The sequence below is a fragment of the Lepus europaeus genome, chromosome 9 (assembly GCF_033115175.1).
Source record: "Lepus europaeus isolate LE1 chromosome 9, mLepTim1.pri, whole genome shotgun sequence".
In the NCBI taxonomy this organism is placed as follows: domain Eukaryota; kingdom Metazoa; phylum Chordata; class Mammalia; order Lagomorpha; family Leporidae; genus Lepus; species Lepus europaeus.
The window spans coordinates 82004101-82025230 of record NC_084835.1 but is presented as its reverse complement, the minus strand read 5'-3'; the positions used below and the strand labels follow the sequence as shown (position 1 = coordinate 82025230).

The following is a 21130-nucleotide window of genomic DNA, read 5'->3' as shown; positions in this document are numbered from 1 at the left end:
AGGAACTAGAATAACTAAAGTAACCGTAAATAACAAAAACAAAGCTGTAGGCATCAAAATAACATTTTTCAAGACATACTATAGTGCAGTTATAATCAAAGCTATCTGGTATTGGGAAACAAATATGTAGACCAATGGAATAGAATAAAAGCTCCAGAAATTAATCCATTTAGCTACAACCAACTAATCTTTGACAAATGAATTAAATCAATCCCTGGAGAAAGCAGTCTTCTTAATAATTGGTGCTGGGAAAATTGAATTTATGCATGCAGAAGTATGAAACAAGATCTCCTCTTATACAAAAATCAATTCAAAATGGATCAAGGATCTAAATTTATGATCTGATATCATAGACTTACTATAGGAAAACATTAGGGAAACTCGGCAAGACATTGGCATACAGAAAGACTTGTTGGAAAAGACCCCAGAAGCATAGGCGATAAAAACATAGACAAACAGGATTACATGATCCTAAGAAGCTTGTACACCGCAAAGGAAACACTTTACTAAGTGTAGTGGCAACCAACAGAAGGGGAGAAAATTTTAGCAAAGTATAGCTGATAAAGGAGTAATATCCAGGATTAGTAAAGAGCTCAAGAAACTCAATAACAACAAAACAAACAATTCAGTTAAGAAATGGGCAACAGACATAAACAGGCATTTTTTCAAAAGAGGAAATTCAAATGGCCAACAGACACATGAAATAATGCTCAGGATCACTAGTCTTCAGGGAAATGCAAATAAAAACCACAATGAGGTTTCATTTCACCCCAGTTAAAACAGCTATCATCCAAAAATAATAAACGCTGGTGAGGCTATTTGGAAAAAAGTACCCTAATGCACTGTTGGAGGGAATGTAAAATAGTACAATTGTTATGGAAGACAGCATGGAGATCCACTCCACACCTGGGAACTTACTCAAGGGTAATGAAATCAGCATATGAAAGAGTTGTTTGTACCCCTATATTTATTGCAGCTTAATTCACAACAGTTCAGATATGGAATCAATCTTCATATCTATTAGCTTATGACTGGATAAAATAAATTGTTATACACACACACACACACACACTGTGGAATACTACTCAGGGGTTAAAATAATGAAATCCTATCTTCTGCAACAAGATGGATGCAATTGGAAATCATTATGCTTTTTGAAAATTTCAAACCTCAAAAGGCAATTTTTCATATGTTTTCTCTGATACGTAGTAGTTAACATAGAATAAAAAACAATATATAGGAACAAAATGGGCATCTTATAATTTGATTGTTGTGTTTAGCCCTTGTTTATACTCCTGTGAAACTGCGATCTTTCCACTTTTTTTTTCTTTTCTTTTTAATGTTTTTTTGACAGACAGAGTGGACAGTGAGAGAGAGACAGAGAGAAAGGTCTTCCTTTGCCGTTGGTTTACCCTCCAATGGCCCCCACGGCCAGCGCGCTGTGGCCGGCGCACTGCGCTGATCCGATGGCAGGAGTCAGGTGCTTATCCTGGTCTCCCTTGCAGGTGCAGGGCCCAAGGACTTGGGCCATCCTCCACTGCACTCCCGGGCCATAGCAGAGAGCTGGCCTGGAAGTGGGGCAATCGGGACAGAATCTGGCGCCCCGACCGGGACTAGAAGCACGTGTGTCGGCGCCACAAGGCAGAGGATTAGCCTATTGAGCCACGGTGCCGGCCTCCACTTTTTACTTACTGAATATTAAGGTTAGTGGTGCATTAAGCCTCTGATTATAAAGTGGACTGAAATTATGGTTTTACAAAAATTAAAGAAAAAAAGAACAGAAAGAATGAGGGGCAAGAAAAGGAAAGAGGAAGTATGATTATCTTCCCAGAACTGTACCTATGAAATAGATGAAATCTATTCTCTGTATGTTAACAAAATTTTTTAAGAAAGAAATTATGGCATGGCCTACACAGTACTGTTAGTGTGATAATCTCAAGACTTCTGGTTTAAATATTGAGAGAAATACTATCTCCATGCAAATGAACAAAGAGAAATGGAACCATTTATTTGGATTCAGGTAGCCATCCTATAATAAATGGATTCAGGTTTAGAAGAAGGTCTTCAATAAGATCTTTAAAATTAATTATATAAATAAAAATTGATGAGTCCTGAATAATAACTGCATCCCAAATGCAATGACCAGAAGTCTTTTTATATTGAATTTATTCAACATAATTGAATTTTCTGTTATTGAAATATAATATATGGAGAATAAAATTAAACATAAATCAAGATGTGAAAATTACATAAATTATATAGGAAAAGTAAAAATATAATCTAAATTAGATCATATATTAATAATCTGATTCATATTTTTAATCAATAGCAATTTATAAATATTGAAAAACAAAACACCCACAGAAGCTGGCTTAGTAACAACTGGCATTTGCAAGATAAATGGGAAATTTCCTATATTTTAACAATGAAATCATGGACTGAACCAGCTCCATACGGGTCCAGAGTTGGAGCCCTTACATGACTGTCACACTAAAAATAAGGCAGAAAACTAGATAGTCAGTGCAAGGAAACAAGAAAGCTACAAGTTTCAAATTTTGTAAAAATATGTGAAGAAAAACCTTCTAACAGACATTCTAAGGTATTTCACATAATTATAGAAATGCCCACTAGCTCAAATAAATAAAATCAGACACGTCCACACCATCTGTGTTGAAGTGGTATCCATCCCCATTTGGATATTTGAAAGGTAGACTGAAAAGCAGCAATTCTGTCAGCTTGTTGCATGAAATTCCTGACTTGACCCTTTCTGCTTGGACAAAGGGTTTATTCACCTCAGACAGAGCAGAGCAGAGAGAACAAAGAAGCAAATGCTCTGAATTTCTTGGTATCAAATGGTGTCAGGCCCACAGAACCACTCTGTCCTTCCAAGTCACCCTAGATAAAATACCCAGTGGCCAGTTGCATTCCATATGCAATGACATTTATTCCCAGTCATTCTGAGTTGCAAATATGTAGAGAATTCAATCTTTTCCTCTCATTTCCAAGGCCAAAACCCAAGGTCAGACATTTATCTCCCATGTTAACTACTCCAATTGTCTCCTGTTTTATCTTTTTGTCCATCCAATTCATCATTTACAGGGCTACTGTCTGTTAAGTGAAAAAGGAGAACTGTATTTTATTTGTCACATGACCTTCTTCCACTAGCTATGTCCAGGCACTAAAACAATTGTTTAAATTATTCTATGCATGCCATTTCTCATTTCAAAAACACTTGATATACCCATTGGTTCTAGAAAAATTTCAAAGAGTTTAGCCAACAACCAGGCCATTAAGATTGTATATCATTTTCCCCTTCAGCAGAGTATCCCTCAATTTTCCAGGATACACTGCTCCAGTCACTGGGAACTAGTGAATCTTTGCAAAGAGTCTCTATAAATGACATACCCTCTCTCTGTACAATTCAGTTTTCTTTGGCTTTGTCTAAAACATACCTATCAGTCCTTCAAAGTTCAACTTAAGTATCGTCTACATCATAAATCTTGTGTAATATGACACTGAGATTAAATTTCTTCATCCACTATACCTTCAGAGGACTTGTATACTTCTATTTTGACATTTATGTGATTCTAGTTGGTCTTATATTGAATTTGATATAGACCTATCCAGTTCTTAAACTTGTTTCCAACTAATGAGGAAAGTATATTTCAGCAGGAGTTTCTTTCCCCTGTTATTCCTTCCAAAGATTCATTCATTCTCACCAAGATAGATTCATTCATTGTATCCATTGTGTTCAGCCAACTTACAGCACATAACATGCTCAGTAAATTTTCCTTGAATAATTAAATAACTCCCCAAGGATCCAAATGTTATTTAAGGTCAAGCTGTACCTTATTCGGTTCTATTTCTCATAGTGAGTAAAAAAATAATATAAACTATTACAGCTTGAATAAAATGTTGGTCTTAGGCACTGGCCTCTTGGGTTATCAAATGCATAGTTAAAGCTATCACAATTTTTCATTTCTTCAATTCAAAAATATTTGTTGAATACCATGTATATTATGCCAAATCTTACTCCAAGAGCTAGAGATGGAATTGCAAACAAGAGAAATCATGCATTGTTGAAGTGGAGGAAACAGTTCTATAAACTAATAAATTTCTTAATGCCTGAACTCAGTCACACAACTTGTAAGTAGAGAGTTATCAGTGGCTCCTCTCCATACCTTGCTTAGTTATTTGAAAAAAAAAATGTAAAATTGCTCCAGTGCAGTGTGTTGTGGTGAAGGGTGGAGATGATGATGATGAGACATTGGTATTTTCCTCCTCCTCTTTCATTTCAATACGATTCACCAATAGCCTTTGGGAACAACTAAAATTGCTTTCCAAACTATTCTTTGCACTTTCCTGTTTCTCACTCCTAACATTTCCTTTCACCACAGCTAGAGTAATTCTCTTAAAAAGCAATGGTCTTATTATATTATAGCCCTGCTTCAAAGCCCTCAATGCCCTCTTCATTTCAAAAATATTTATTGAATACCATGTATATTATGCTAAATCTTACTCCAAGAGCTAGAGATGGAATTGCAAACAAGAGAAATGATGCATGCGTTGAAGTGGATATTATGTAAGTTGAATTCTCTTAAAAAGCAATGGTCTTATTATATTATAGCCCTGCTTCAAAGCCCCCAATGTCTTGCACTACATATACAGGAAGGATACCCTTCATTCCTTTTAGTTTCATACCCAAGGACCCTTGCAAAATCTTTTCCCAATCTGTCATTCCAGAATCATTTGTGCTATTCTTTCTACAATTCAGACTTCCAACAATTAGCTTTTGACTTTGTATCTTTGGACCTCTCACTTGGTATCCTTCCACCATTCATTTTATTCAAATTCTATTTAACTCTCAAGGTCTAATTCAAGGATCCTAAAATTGTCTCTAATTTTTTCTTTGTGTATCAAAATGCAGCATAGTTTGTACTTTTTGTTCCTCCTAAGCATACTCACTTCTATTTCATATTTTAGTTACTTATAAATAAAGTGTTCCTAAGTAGATTGCATTTAATAATTCAAAAGCACTTAAGCATTTACTGCTTTATTACCCAAAGCACCAAAAACATATGATATCATATTCACAGAAAATATTAGATAGCTTTGTGTCAGCTGAAAACAAACTCCTAGTCAAATGGAAATGTATCCCAAATCAAAATAATCTTTTGCTAAATATGAAAAATCATCACTAGAGATAGCATTTGTAGCCAATTGTTGCTTATCATATTTAAATATGTATGAAAAGAGATCATTAAGTCAGTAGAAAACAGAATCAAATAAAAAGCTAAGAAAACATATTCAAAGTAATATGGAAATATTGAATCAGTCTTGCACACTTCAATTCATGTATTGACCTATCATCTGAAGATACAAATTCATAAATTCATATGTGTTAAGTCCATCAATTGGGAATGATATAAAGTGTCAGAATTTACTGGAGTAAGAATCATTAGGGAATATGTTCTAGTTACTATTTAATAAGTTCTGTGAAATTTAATAAAAGTTCATGTGATAATCTTTTCCCCTTTCTTTCCTAAAGAAACAGCTTTAGAAGATGATTGATATCTGCTATTATGGATCTATATTTATATTTCCTTATTCTAGTAGCTTTTCAGAAATACACTTAAAGCATTATTGGTTACACTAAAAGAAGTAAAAGGTAATTATTTATAGGCAATCATATTCATAATGATAAGGTCTCAGAAATGAAATATAAACATAAATTTTAAATGCCTTTTGGAAAGAACTGAGAATAAAAACATTTACATAATTTTTTAGAAACCCTGGCTTTTATTACCATATCTCAGTATTCCCCCTAGGCAAAGGAGCAGACTTTAAAGATTTATTTGATAGTAGGATGCTTGATTTCTTTGTTTTCCCTTCCCAATGTTGGACGATCTATAGTTTTTACTTCACCAACATGTACTGTATTTTAAAATTTGAGTTGGCTCACTACTGATAATAAAAAATGGCTGTTTTGGCAGATTAAAAAAATAAAACAATGATAGTAGTAAAATACACATACACACACATACATAAATTATACAAATGTACTATAACAGCTCTGCCACTTCATAATAATGTGAATAGTGACTGACATCAAATATCTCAAACTTCTACTTACCTGCCTATCCACTTCTGGGAGTAAAAGCAGGAGGTATTGTTGAAAATGCTGAGGTAAGGAAGCAAATGTATGTTTATTTATTAATGCCCTCAAGTTAGTGTTGACAAGAATAGATCCTGGGGTTTCTATGTCAATGTCCTCAGCTTTGGTCCATTTCAAGTGTCCTGTGATGAACAAGAGGCATGAATTTACTACAAGTTGAGAAAATGCATACATACGTGCATGCTCGTGAACACACACACACATACACATATCTATATATCTGTTGAACACAAGCATTCAATAATATGTTTAATTCTTTCCCTCTTAAATGGTATTTCAGAAGAAAAATGCCCAAAGCTTCTTTCATTATGTTTCTGTCTAGCCTTAGACAGCTTTTGTTTTCACAACACACTTAAATCAGTATCATCTACAATTTTAACTCAAAGTAGCACCAAATGGTGATAAAGAAGTATTTTAATTATGAGCTTCTAATTAATCAGAATTTTCAAAGAAAAAAGCATGTAGAGTAGCAACCACAATTTACATATGTTTCATAAGACCTAAGGTCAATGATAATAGTAACCTCAGTGCTGTTGATTTTTTACAGAGATAATGACAGCAACAAGAACTATGTGTTCATCTCATGTCAGGCAATGAACCAAACACTGGATTATTTCAAAAGATTCTAATTCAGAGCATTTCTGAGAGTGGTATTTTCAAAAGTGATCTTTTATAGAAACATCAGTTCCAGGGTCTGAAATGCTAATATGCTTTGAAGGGTAATTGCACAACTCAAGGCACACTTCCCTCCAAGAGAAGCCTGTAAGTAAAATTCACAACTCAAAATCATGACATATTCATAAAAGAAAATAACCCACCAGTCAGCTGATGGAGCATACAGCACTGCTATTCTCAGCTGAGCCAAGAGAACTATTTGAATGTGATTATAAACAGTACACTTTTAAATCATATCTTAGCAAATCATGGCCCATGAGCTTATATCCAGTCCAATGCCTCTTTGGGTAAATAAAATCTTCCTGGTCTGCAGTCATGCCCAGCTGTTTACATACTGCTCAGGTCTGTGTTTGCACTACAATGCAGACATGAAATGCTGTGACAGAAACTGCTGGGCCCAGGAAATCTATCATGCTTACTCTCTTGGCCCTTGACAGACAAATTTGTTGAGCCTTGCTTTAAATAATTAGAAGAAAATTAAAAATTATGAAGAAACATAATACTATCACAAAACAATAGATTCTCAACAAACCAGATAGAATTTCCAGAAAGGAAACCTTAGCATGGTAAAGAAGCCTTGAATAATGAATATAGAGAATTGAAGAAAATATCTTAAGTGCTGTAAATGAAGGAGTCAAAATAGAATAAGGCAGAATTATAGGGGGCATAGTAGTCAGAATGCATACCTATAGAAGTTCCTGAACGAAAAACAGGATGGCAGAGAGGCAGTATATGGCTAACTAGTGGATGAAATCTGTTTTTTAGAATTGAGATAATAATAAGAGTTCTCAAATAAGGCAATACACTAAACCTCAAGAAACATAAATATCCATTTCACTATCATGCATGTTGAAATCTCCAAACACTAGAAACAAAAAGAACAGAATCTAAAAACCACTCAAACAAGACAGATTATCTCCAGGAGGATGACAATAATATGGGTAGAAACCTTATCATTAAATAACAGGAAACTATGGAATATCACCAAAGGGCCAAGAGAAAATAAGGTCAACCTCATTCATAACTATGTCTGTCAATCAATAATGCAAAGATAGAAGTACATTTTCAGTATCCAAAATGGAAATTCTAGCCCTTAAACAATCTCGCTGAAATAACCACAAGTGATTGTTCTAACTAATAAATTGTATTAAGCAAGGAATGAGAGGGTGCAGAAGCATCTATAAACTAAATAACACACAAACATGAGTACCTCAAAACAAACATTAACTGTAGAAAGCAATACTAATGGCTAATCAGTATTAAAACAAAATGGAAATAAAATATATGACAATAATTGCATGTAATGCAGGGAGGTGTGATTACAATGAGAGTACAACAGAACTTTGGCATTGTTTAAGAATAAAACACATATGAATTACTTTTTGTATTTTGCTAAAATACTATAGATAGTCATTGGAAGAAATGAAAATTATAATTGCCAAATAAATGGATGGAAAGAAAACCTAATAAATCAATCGTAGGGCATAAAAGAGAAAAAATCCATAAAATAAAAATTAAGTCCAATAAAATCACAATCAATGTAAATGGATCTTCACAGCAGACTTAAAAGTAATGCAATCTAGTTATATACTGCTTTCAAGAGAATTTAAGACAAAAGTCATATGAAAGGGTAAAAATTAACAAATTAAGAAACACTAACTAGACATTAGAAAAGAACAAAAAGTAATGCCACAATATTAACATCAACAAGATAAACAAATGTTTAAAAAATTACTGGGGACGCAAAAGATCATTCTTAAGTGCATATGAAATAATTTACTGAAAATACACAATGACCTTGAACCTGTATCCATTTAAATATTATAATACTCAAAATGTAAAACTGAGATAATTTTAAAAAATAACTGACATCACACAATGTTAGAAGAAAATCAACATATATTATTAAGATATAATAGACCAGACAAAAATGTTTTCGGCTGGTGCTGCAGCTCACTAGGCTAATCATCTGCCTGCGGTGCCGGCACCCCAGGTTCTAGTCCCGGCTGGGGCGTTGAATTCTGTCCTGGTTGCTCCTCTTCCAGTCCAGCTCTCTGCTGTGGCCTGGGAGGACAGTGGAGGATGGCCCAAGTGCTTGGGCCCTGCACCCACATGGGAGACCAGGAGGAAGCACCTGGCTCCTGCCTTCAGATCGGTGCAGCGCGCTGGCCGTAGCAGCCATTTGGGGGGGGGGGGTGAACCAACGGAAGGAAGACCTTACTCTCTGTCTCTCTCTCTCTGTCTAACCCTGCATGTCAAAAAAAATAAAAAAGTTTGTTAAAAAATATTTTCAAGGGTTGGCACTATGGCATAGTGGGTAAAGGTGCTGCCTGTGGTACCAGCATGAGCTATGGCAACAGTTTGAGTCCCAGCTGCTCCACTTCCATTGCAGCTCCCTGCTAATTCACTTGGGAAAGCAGTGAAAGATGGCCCACATGCTTGGGACCCTGCAACTACCTGAGAGACTTGGAAGAAGCAAGCTCCTGGCTTCTGATCAACCCAACTCCAGCCACTGCTGCCATTTAGGGAGTAAACTTGCAGATGGAAGATCTCTCTCTCCCTGTCTGTCCCTCTGTCTCTGTAACTTTGCCTTTCAAATAAATAAATAAATATTGAACAAAAATCTGCCTTATTTAAAAAAAGTCTTCAAAATACACAGGATTGTAACAACTCAATAGTTTATATTTAATCAGCAAATTAAACATAGAGCACTGTACTAAGTTAACAGAGAAAGCATTTTTTTTAGCAATCAAGGTTAAATAAACACACACACACACACACATACAGGACTGACCAGTGAGTCTCAAAAAATACTAAAGAATAATACAAAACTTTATCATCTCTCTGTCCAAAAAGAAATAAAACTAATTAACATAATAAAAAGATAGCAACTCTGGCCGGCGCCATGGCTCAACAGGCTAATCCTCCGCTTAGCGGTGCCGGCACACCGGATTCTAGTCCCGGTAAGGGCGCTGGATTCTGTCCCAGTTGCCCCTCTTCCAGGCCAGCTCTCTGCTGTGGCCCAGGAGTGCAATGGAGGATGGCCCAAGTGCTTGGGCCCTGCACCCACATGGGAGACCAGGAGAAGCACCAGGCTCCTGGCTTCGGATCAGCGCGGTGTGCTGGCCTCAGCGCGCTGACCGCAGCAGCCATTGGAGGGTGAACCAATGGCAAAGGAAGACCTTTCTCTCTGTCTCTCTCTCTCTCACTATCCACTCTGCCTGTCAAAATAAAAAAAAAAAAAAAGTCAATCAGGTAGGCCAGCGCCAGGGCTCAATAGGCTAATCCTCTGCCTGCGGCGCCGGCACACCGGGTTCTAGTCCTGGTGGGAGCGTCCGATTCTGTCCCGGTCGCTCCCCTTCCTGTCTAGCTCTCTGCTGTGGCCCGGGAGGGCAGTGGAGGATGGCCCAAGTGCTTGGGCCCTGCACCCACATGGGAGACCAGGAGAAGCACCTGGCTCTTGGCTTCGGATCAGTGCAGGGTGCTGGCCACTGCGCGCCAGCCCCAGCAGCCGTTGGAGGGTGAACCAACGGCAAAGGAAGACCTTTCTCTCTGTCTCTCTCTCACTGTCCACTCTGCCTGTCAAAAAAAAAAAAAAAAAAAGATAGCAACTCTTCAATCTTCTACACTTCCAGTCTATATTTGGACATTCAAAACCACACTTGTTCTTCACAAGTCAGAGGGGAAAATGTGGAATGGAAATAACAAAATACTTAGATTCTAAGTGATAATGCCAAAATTTGTAAAATACTGCTCAATTTGTTTTAAAGATAAATTGTATATGGAGATGAAAAAAAGCTTGAAAATTCAAGCTTAAGTGAAAAAAATCGCAAAGTTAATAAATAAACTGAAGAAATTAAGAATGGGAATTGGAGAGGGAGGAGGAAGAAGCGCTGGAGTGTGGGCGGGAGGGAGGAAAGGGTGGGAAGTATCACTATGTTTCTAAATCTGTATATATGAAATACATGAAACTTGTGTAACTTAAATAAAATTAAAAAAAAATAAAAATAGAGTAAATAATGAATTCTAACAGACATTAATTCATGAAACAGAAAATAACAGTGAAGATCATCAGTAATTTTACATGTTTATCTTCATTAAACTAATGAAATAGAGATCTCTGGTAAGAAGTGATACAAATAAACAATAACAGATGTAAAAGTAGTGAAACAATACTACATATGATATGGGTTTAAAAAGCAGGTATAATTACAATTAAAAACATTTTTACAAAGCATAATACATTATGATGTTTGCCATTATAGTTGATGTCAAAGTAGTTTTAAGTTTATATATTTCCATATTTAAGTTAAAAATAGAAAACTTCAATTAGATCTTATAGATTTCTAAGAATAAAAAAAACAGATCAATAGCAACATCCCTATCCCACCTATACATAAAAATTCAGTGAATAGCTTTAAAAGTTGATTTTTTGTTGGATATGAAACTTTCTTATTTCTCCCATTGTTTAATTTTGCACAAATTCCAGGCAATGGGTAAATAAAAAAAACTTTTAAACTCAATTTATAACATTAATATAGCCTGGATTCCTACTAAGGGCAGTATGAGAGAAAACTTACTTGCCAGTGTCACACAAGCACAAAAGGGTACGCAAATTGTATCTGCTTCTTGTAAAAAAAGCCTTTTTTTTTTTTTTTTTGACAGGTAGAGCTATAGACAGAAAGAGAGAGAGACAGAAAGATAGGTTTTCCTTCCGTTGGTTCACTCCCCAAATGGTCTCCACAGCCAGCCCTGCACCGATCTGAAGGCAGGAGCCAGGTGCTTCTTCCTGGTCTCCCATGTGGGTGCAGGGCCCAAGCACTTGGGCCATCCTCCACTGTCCTCCCGGGCCACAGCACAGAGCTGGACTGGAAAAGGAGCAACTGAGACCAGAACCCGGCACCCATAGGGGATGCCGCATCGCAGGCGGAGGATTAACCAAGTGAGCCATGGTGCTGGCCCTAAAGCCTAACTTTTTAAAGTTGAGTTGGTTAAATGTCTTTTATTAGCATCTGTCTTTTTTGTAGGCTTGAAGTCGTTCATAATTAAGAAAAAAAATACATCACAGGGCAATAAACAACAGAAAAGATGTCTCTTTTCTCAGAGTACAAGCAAATGCAGAACCCAGAGGTAGGAATGTTATAAAATACAGGAAGGGATTAGCTGAATCTTACTATTCCCTTAAAAGTCTTAGGAAGGGGTTCAGGTCATTCACTCAAAGGAGTATTCAAGAAACACATGATGCAATGAGTGATGTGAGAAGCAGGACTTAATACTATCAGTATTTAGTATTGTTCAAAGGCTTTAAGATTAGCCTAGTAAAAAAGAAGTCTCCACAAGACACACAGCTTTTTATGGCAAAGCCAAGAGAAGACTTATTTCATAGATATCTACCTAAGAAAAATATGTTTTATAATTTTGGAACAAAGACAGAGTAGATGAACTCAATTTGTTGCCACAGAGGATGTTTAATTCCATTTTAATTATCCTTACACATGCACTCATAATTGGCTTAAGAAAAATCCAATTATATATGATTGTCTTATTTCATCAAAGCTGTTACCCAGAGAAGGACAAATCTGTAGTCATTTCAGTGTCTAATTCTTGACATTTAGCCCAGAGGGTCTGAGGCAGCCAAGAGGGGGCAAAAAAAGAGAAAGGAAGTAACAACTGCCAAGTTGCCAAAGTGAGAGTCCATGCTCTGCAAGAATACAACAGGCGAGCTCATGCTAAAAACCATGGAGAATGTGTTGCTTTAGGGCCAGGATAATTTTCTCTTTGGCCAGAAGAAGTTATAGGGCCCCCATCAGAGTCAAGGATGCAGTACTTGGACACTTGTTGTCTGCCAGCTTGAAGACTCCTATTCCTGGAGCAGGCAGTGTCTGCAGTGTGGCACTTGGGAAACCCACATCCCATATCAGAATGCTAGTTAGAGTCCTAGCTCCCAGCACTCAGTTTCAAATCCAGTTCCAACTAGTTATCTGGGAAACGGCAGATAATGGACAGCACAAGCACTTAAGTTCCTGCCACCTACATGGGAGAACCTGCTGAAGTACCTGGCTCCCAGCTTCAGCTTGACCCAGCACGGCTATTGCACCCTTTTGAGGAATGAGCCAGCATATGCAAGTACTGTCTCTCTCTCTGAATCTGCCTTTCAAATAAATAAATAAATAAACAATTAAAAAAAAAACTCATATTCCCCAAACCTACACAGAAATAAGCACAAAATGGGCACACACAGGGACACAGCCATTCATACAGAAGGAAGGAGCACATGAAAAAGGTGACCAGGCAGACAAAAGGAATGGCCTAAACAAACACAGAAAGAACTGAAAATCCAAGAGTTCTTTATTGCCTCAAAGAAACTAGAGGAATGATTCTGAAAGAGATCTCAAAGAAGAAAAGTGGGCTTTCAGAATGTAACGCTCTTGTGGAAAAAACGTATCAGATGATGGATCTAATCATGTACAACATGAATCAATACAGCCTTCACAAGTTAAGAAATTGTGTAAAAAGTCTGCTTGCAGCACTGATTAAAATATAATGCCATGATTAAAAAACCTATATGGATTATGATTAAACAAATGGAATATAAATGTTATCAACCTTGATATTAAAAAGATAATATAATGCAAACATGCAGTTTGGAGGAACTATAATTACTTCTATTTTATAACATATTACCTAAAGTTAAAATGAGTATCTAGATAATTACTATTTTAGTTTTTCATATTTTTTATGTTTCTGAAAAAATTTTTAGATGTTGAAACAGTCTTTAAAATTTTTGGTTTTGATTTTACTTGTTTTTTTATCATTAGTCTAAAATTAATTAAATGTATTACTTTTAATTAAAATGGTATAACAGATTTTCTAATAGGATCACTGGCTAAAGTTACACATTGAGAGATGTCAAATAATGTTTATAAAACACTTGGGTCAATTATTTTGGATTAAATAATGGGGTTATTTCTAAAATTTCATTTTCATTTTTCTGTGTTGATTTATTTAAAGAGTATGTAACATTTTATAAACCAGCAAAGTTGTAATTCTTCAGTACCAAAAGATTAAACCAAATAAAATACATGTACTGGAACGAATCCCAGAACTTGGGCTCAATGTGGACATTTATTCAAACCCCTTCAGGGACATCCGTTAGAAGCTTAAATTTGTTTAGCAAGCACTTTTTAAACTCCTACTGTGTGAGTGGGTTGGAAGAAGTATAATTAAAAGCTGATTTAGGTCAATGACCCAGAAACCAAAGAACTTACATCTTCAGTAGGGGAAATGTGAGAAATTAAGACATAAAAACAGGAAGGGAGGGAGGAACAGGCAGAGCACAGAGGACACTCAGGACAGTGAAACTGTGCTGCATACTGCAATGGTGGATCCCAGTCATCTTACACTTATAAGGATCCGTAGCATATAGAACACAAAGAGAACCCCAGTGGTATGTGATGGCTTTGGCTGATAACGAGCTGTCAATGTAGGTGTATCAAGTGCAGGAAGAAACAAAATGTAGCACTGTGGTAAAGAATGCCACTGGTGGAGCAGGTTGTGCATGTGTGGAGTTAGGCATACATCTTTTCTGTTCCATTTTGTTCTGAACCTAAACTTCTCTAAAAAATAAAGTTTATTAATTGAACAAAAAGAAATGCAAAACAAGTGGTAAAATAGCCTATCATTAAAGAAATTTTTTAAGTGTTCATAAATCTACACTTTAAAGCTTTGTGCTATGAAGACAGTGAGGTGATAATTTATTAGGGTTACCTCAGAAAACGCCTTTGGAGAGGTTGTAAATGAATCTTATCCTTTGCTAAGACAAGGTAAGAGTAATATGACAAGTGATTACAAAAGAAAAACACATACTTCAAACCCTATTTGCAGCTTGTAACTACCCTCCATCCCACCAGATGAAGTTTCCACTGCTAGGTTATTTGGCAGTCTAACATTTACTGTTGTACTATGTTGCCAGGCCTATGAAAATAATAACAAACACCCTGCAAACATCATTACCGCGTGTTTGCTTTTTTTGTTTCTTTTTTTTTTTTTTTTTTTTTGCGTCTGACAATAGAGGGAGGAGTAAAGTTTGGTTTGCTTGTTTTGTTTTACCATGACATCATGAGGGAATACTATGGAGAACCATTATTCTTTTTAACTGCACTCAGTCACCTCCAAGTCCATTCCACAAGAGCCACTCCGAGAATTTTGTTTTCATACATAAACGTAGTCAAGAGTAAGCAAAACACCTAGACCAACAATAGCAGTGTTCCATGATATATTTCTCCTAAGAATTCAAGCTTACTGTCAGAACTAAAATGGCTAAAGATATTGAAGGTCATTATTACTATTTCTTATCGTCTATTCTTAACAATCTCCAGGGAAATGGGGCATATGAAGGGTTACACTGTGGGTTATACACTGTGGGTATAACTAAGGGTTATACTATCTATATGAAGGGGAGGGCTGTGGCGCTTTCCCCCTGACTTCCCAGAAAAACAGACCGGGGCAACTGCACACTCATTGGGTTTCAAGACCACATGACATCTATGCCTTAAACGGAGTGAATATCCTACAATATGACAAATTAAGTTATTGCCAGAGATCGAAACAAAGCAGCTAAGGTACAATTAGATGTGTGTTATATCTTTAAAAAAAGAAAAAAAAAACAAAACTTTGTTAGGGAAATTTCACAATGAGTAAGAAAATTTAGACTTACAGCCTTAAGTCTGATTTTGATTGGATTTTCTTTCAGAATTATCAGTTTAAATTAAACACATTGTGGTATTTGTTTAAATTAATAATAGTTTCAAAGCTTATAATTTTATAATTTATACACAACTCCTACCTATAGCAAGCAAAGAAGGTTAAAACCACTTTTCTGAAACTGTGGGAATTAAATGTCTGACTCAGGTGAGAGAAACAGATGAGGGAGAACTGGCTACCTGAGGGGGGGATAGGGGGTGCTTCCTTTGCACTGGTTCTGCTGCTAGTTACACATTAGTTCAAGAACAATGACCTTCCCCCAAAGCTCAAAATCATTTTTATTCAAAGAGATATTAGTAGTTTCAGTGCTATGCTGAAACCTATAGAATCCATCATTCATTCTGATAAACTTACCAGTCATTCAGTTAATTAAATCATTAGTTCATTCCAAACCTATTCAATGTCTAGTAAACAGCAGGGATATGAGACTGAAACCCTACACTAATGTTCCTGAGGTAGAGGCAAGACCCAGCCCCTCACCATCTCAATTAGCCCAATGGGTCTTTGCTCATCCTTTAGAACTGATCACTTATCAAAAGGAATTCACTTATTGAGGGAGTGGTACAGATGGCCCTATAAGGTTCTCATCAGAAGACTCAAGGAGTCATTGGCTTCTCCTGTGGATAAAAACCTTAATAGCCAGTATTGTCTGCGGGGTTTTGTTTAGGGGTACTCCAGGTCTCAGACAGAACATAACTACCACCTGAATGCAACGCCCCAGACAACTGAAGCCCACCTAGCCATCATAAAAATTCCCTGAAGAGCACAGCGACACTGACCCATCAAAGGAAGTCCAGGAACACCACTGACCAACCAGGAACCTGGACATGAGCTGGTCATCCACCTCTAAGCTCCTACTTCAAACCACAAGAACCCTCACCCCCAAACACTTGGGGAGAACAGGTATTAAGCAATAGCTGTCTGGCTCTTTGCTCTGCACATTGCAAGTAAATACGTACTTTTCTGCCATCACCGTGATGCCAGTGACTGGCTTTCTGTGTGTTGGGCAAGCTGATCCATGTTTGGGGGTTGTATAGCAACTCCTCCAACCAGCTTGGGAGTTTTTCTGCAACAGATAGAATGGGTGCAGCAAGGACTACAAAAATGGAGGAGAAAGTCAATGGTCCCCAGGAATTAACAACTTAATGGCAAAAAGAGCAGTATACGTTATTATGCCTTACAGAATATTAAATATCCTCATTCTAACAGAATATCAAAGATATCATGGTCTAAAAAGAGATGGTTTCATGTTAGGCTCTTTCTTCCATTTTAGTTTTTAAAAATGTCTCATATTATATTTCTGGGTATACACTGGAAGCTTAATATGTATTATTAACTTCATTTGCACATAATAAGCCATTCCATTCATCTGCTTGCTAGTCACATTGCCTTCCCAGGAATCACCTGTAGCTTATTTTTGACAGATTTCTATCTTAATTGACCTGTTTTAATTCCTACTTTCTTCTTCTGTTTGACATAGGATCAGCCAGGCAGCTCTCCTTCCATGTGTAACTAGTGTACCCACACTTTCACACCTATTGGCAGACTTGTGACATACACTGCTATGTGCTCCTTAGTGGTGCCTGCAGTTGAAAAATACAGGCTACATGATTTGACATTCAGATTCTATCCAGATAATGGGTGAGACTTTGGAGTTAACTATTCCTTGGCTTGAATTCTAGTTGGCTCATTCATGAACCATGTCCCAACCCTCCTGGGTCTTAGCTTCCTCAGCTGTAAAATAGAAATCATCTATTGTACAAAATTGAAGAATTCAATGAGGTAACATGTCAAAACACCTAGACCATTCCATTAAATATGAGCAGTGGGCATGATTTCACTTCTCCATCCCTCCATTAAAATGGTTTCATTATTTCTATTGTCTTGTAGCCTACAGGAAAGCAAGTTAAAAAACCATAGTGGTCTCCTTTATTACCTTTTGAACTTGCTAACAAGTCAGCCATAATACTCTGGCAGCCCTATTTTTAACATGAAAGCTGTAGAGTGGCATGCAAGATTTCCTACAAACAGGCTTGTCTGTTCACCTTTGTACCTTTCAGTTGACTCTAAGTATGAAAAAGAACAAAAAATAATTCTAATTCTTTATCTGCTTGAGTATGGATGTCAAGGTAACAATCGGAGAGCTCCTGACTGAAGACCTGAGCACCTGGGAGGGTCCTGATGAGGCACACAGTACACTCTCTCGGCACCCTCTTGTCCTGGAGTTGGCTAAGTAAATTAAATAGGGAGGCCCCGGTGCATTGTGTGGCACTGGCCACTCTGAGGTTGGTGGCAGATCTGTCCCTTAACTAATGGCCACTGAACTTTAAATCATTTAGTATATGGAAACATGGTACTATTTTTGAATACATAATTTTAATAAGTTGTTTAATACAATTCTTCCACTAGAGTTTTCTATTTTCAAAGTTACATCCATTAAAGAACTTTATTTATAGTACCTCGTGGACTGAAAGAAATATGTCAGTGTATGTGTAATTGTGTTTTCACAAAAACATACTTTGGGCTAGGCACAAGAATTAAAAAATTATTTATCCTTGGAAATAACATAAAATAGGTAATTTTGTTATAGTTAAAAAAATAATTCTACTTCCTCAGAGGTCTCTGATGTACAGGTATATACATCCTATTCAAAGGCTTTCACTGAAAGTATGTTACCAAAATTTAGCAAAATGCCTGGTATAAGTATGTTACCAAAATTTAGCAAAATGCCTGGTATAGAGTACGAATCAATAAGACTTTACTAAAAACCTTAAATCAGTTAAAATCTTGCTTGCATTTTCCAAACAGATGAACTCTATGAATAAGAAGTACTCCAAGTTGCCAAGAAAGTATGGCAGAACCAGTTAATAAAGTCCACATCGATAAATTTATGGTTTCTATCAACTGTTCTATAAAATATTATAATGACCTGAATTATTATCATTACCCCTATTCACAAGTGAACTGAGAGAGAGAGAAAAATGAAGCCATTAGGTCTGGGTCAGTCAACAAGGCAGAAGAAGCCAAGAATTATAATGTTCATTCCAGGACATGTTTATTTTTGTCTTTTTTAATTTTCATACTCCCTTTCTCTCAATGCTAGTGCTGGGTACCTGATAGAAAGTTATCAGGAAGGAAAATATTTAAAAGAAAACTTGGTGCTGACTGGCAAGACCTATGCCCAGGGTCTCCCCCACTTCTCAGCAATCTTGTACTCGCTCTCAGACCGGCACTGGTAAATATTTTAAGAAACAGACAAAAAGCAAGGCAAAACAGTTCCACCGCAGCAGACCCCAATGATGATGTATTCGCCAGTTCAATGAATCCTTCATAAAAGTTGCATTTCTCCCTAATACAGTACATTGCAAAAAGTGAAACAATCACACAGACAGAAATACCACATGTGAGACAGAATCATGAGCAGGCACTTAATTATCTGAATGTACAGTGTATATCAGTTTATCTTTACCTTCTGCTTTACCCATTAACATGATTTGCAAATTTACAAATAAGCTTAAGAACATTCAATTTTAACTACGGTTCCTTGCTTGGCACTCTTTTTGGTTTAGATAAATAGGATATTTAAATTTCCTTATTCAACCACTTTAAAAAAAAAAAAAAAACAACTTCTGAGAATTTCCCACAATTTAAAAAGACATAAATCTCTAAAAGGTGAAATGTCACAGTCTATTGAACACTCACCTAAACCAGACTTTTTTAATCGTTTTAAGTGCTGATTTGTTTGCTTTCCAGTAGGAGATTTTTGCCCATGTTTCATTTCTTTATCTGAACTGTCTGCTTCACCATTTTTAGATTCGGATCCTAAAAAAGGAAATAGTTATTATGCCATTATCTTTCTCTTGCTGTCCTTGAAAAGAAAATCTAAAATTCTTTCAAGAACCATAGATATAATCTCCTTTTCTAAGAGTTAATACACTACCTTTGGCCACAATCTGATTCCCCTACTGGATATAAAAAGAAAAGCCCAATAAATCAATCAAACAGAACAAAAAGCAACAACAGATGGCCTAATAGCAGAGTCAAAAACACGTTCACTGATCTGATAGCTTTTAAAAGAAATAGTCAGATCGTTTTTAAAAATACACGAACAAGCTTGAGCAATGCCATGCCAGTTACAGACGATACAAGACACAGACAGAAAGATGAAGAAAAGGGAGTCCTGAGAAGAGGGAGCAATCAGACCTTTATAAATAACTCCATGTTGAAGCCGGAACAGAAAATGCAAGCATTAATCTATAATAAATAGGACGGTGCACAGCTGATAAAATGACACGAGGTAAATTAGAAGAAAAGGTCAGGACTGCACTGAAGTGAGAAGAATGTTGCCGGAACACAAAAACCAATAAAGGATTCCTGATGTTACAGCAGAGAACTGGGAAACAAATTCACACTCCCGGAAGAACTGCGCTTGATGGAATTACACACCAGCATGTGGCCCACCATTAAAGTTCATGATTGAAACACAAGTAAAAGCCACAAGAAAAGCCTCCCCCGCCCAAAGCATCACCACGCACATATTTTCTTACACATTTCCACATTTAGCAAATGAAGTCCTTTGAGGATAAACGTTGCCCACCCCCCTTTTATTAAACTGGGAAATATCTTTATTTTTGAATCACATAAAGAGTCAATGGTATAAGAAAAAAATTGAAATCAAACCTCAGTGGCAGTATCCAGGCTCAGAAAAAAATTCCCAACATCTCTCCCACTGAGGATGTCTCCTCTGGGGACAAGTAGCCATGCACAGGGAATTTTAGCTCTTTACCTGAAGGTGAATCCGACTGCTCATCGGACACCTTTAATGGTGTCAACACAACACGAGGCACAGTCTTGTTTACCATCATTGAGACTCCATTTCTTCTTTTCTGCTGCTGCCTCAGAGCCTACAAAATATGATAATAAAATACAAGATAAAAAAAAACATAGCCAAAATGATTTCTCAAAATTGAATTAAATGATCTACTTGCCTATTGTTAGATAGAACCTCTTATGAGACTTAAGTTTCATAGAACCCTTAATTTGTCAGGATCTTTAATAATCACTTTGATATCATTTTCCCTGAAAAGCATAAAATCAGGCTTTGGCAAAGAGTATAAACCTGAGACCATTTTCGGTATAATTCTGACAGCAAAGCAGCACTTAACGGTTTGCTCTACCTTAGCAGTGTGGCTTTGGAGCCCATGGAATTTGAAACTATCACTCCCAAGTAAAATAAATGTAAAATAAATGTTTCAAACCCAGGATAAAAATATATGTGTCTGCATTTCTCTCGCAGGTGCATCCTCTCCAGCGCACTGCTCAGTCAATCAAGTTAACACCGAGTGTCATCAGTATGTGCAGCATGTAAGGACTACAGTATTGATGCACTCACTCAGCCGTGGGGAGCACTGCACAAAATCACTGAACATGGCAGGAATCATTTATTTCTGTGAAGGGAATCAGTCCTAATCTTGGAAACCTTGCAGCACTTGGCTTCTGTCTGCTTGACTTTGGGTA

At 36.7% G+C, this 21130-nt stretch overlaps 1 protein-coding gene across 1 annotated transcript in view; it reads right to left on the bottom strand.

Annotated features, from left to right (window-relative positions):
* ASXL3 (ASXL transcriptional regulator 3) overlaps window positions 1-21130 on the bottom strand; it is a 185540-nt gene that overhangs the window by 62710 nt on the left and 101700 nt on the right. Inside the window, exons 6-8 of the mRNA XM_062200257.1 lie at window positions 20400-20517; window positions 19316-19435; window positions 6134-6297 (exon numbers count right to left, since the gene is read on the bottom strand). Coding sequence (XP_062056241.1) covers window positions 6134-6297; window positions 19316-19435; window positions 20400-20517 — 402 coding nt within the window. The remainder of the gene's footprint in view (window positions 1-6133; window positions 6298-19315; window positions 19436-20399; window positions 20518-21130) is intronic.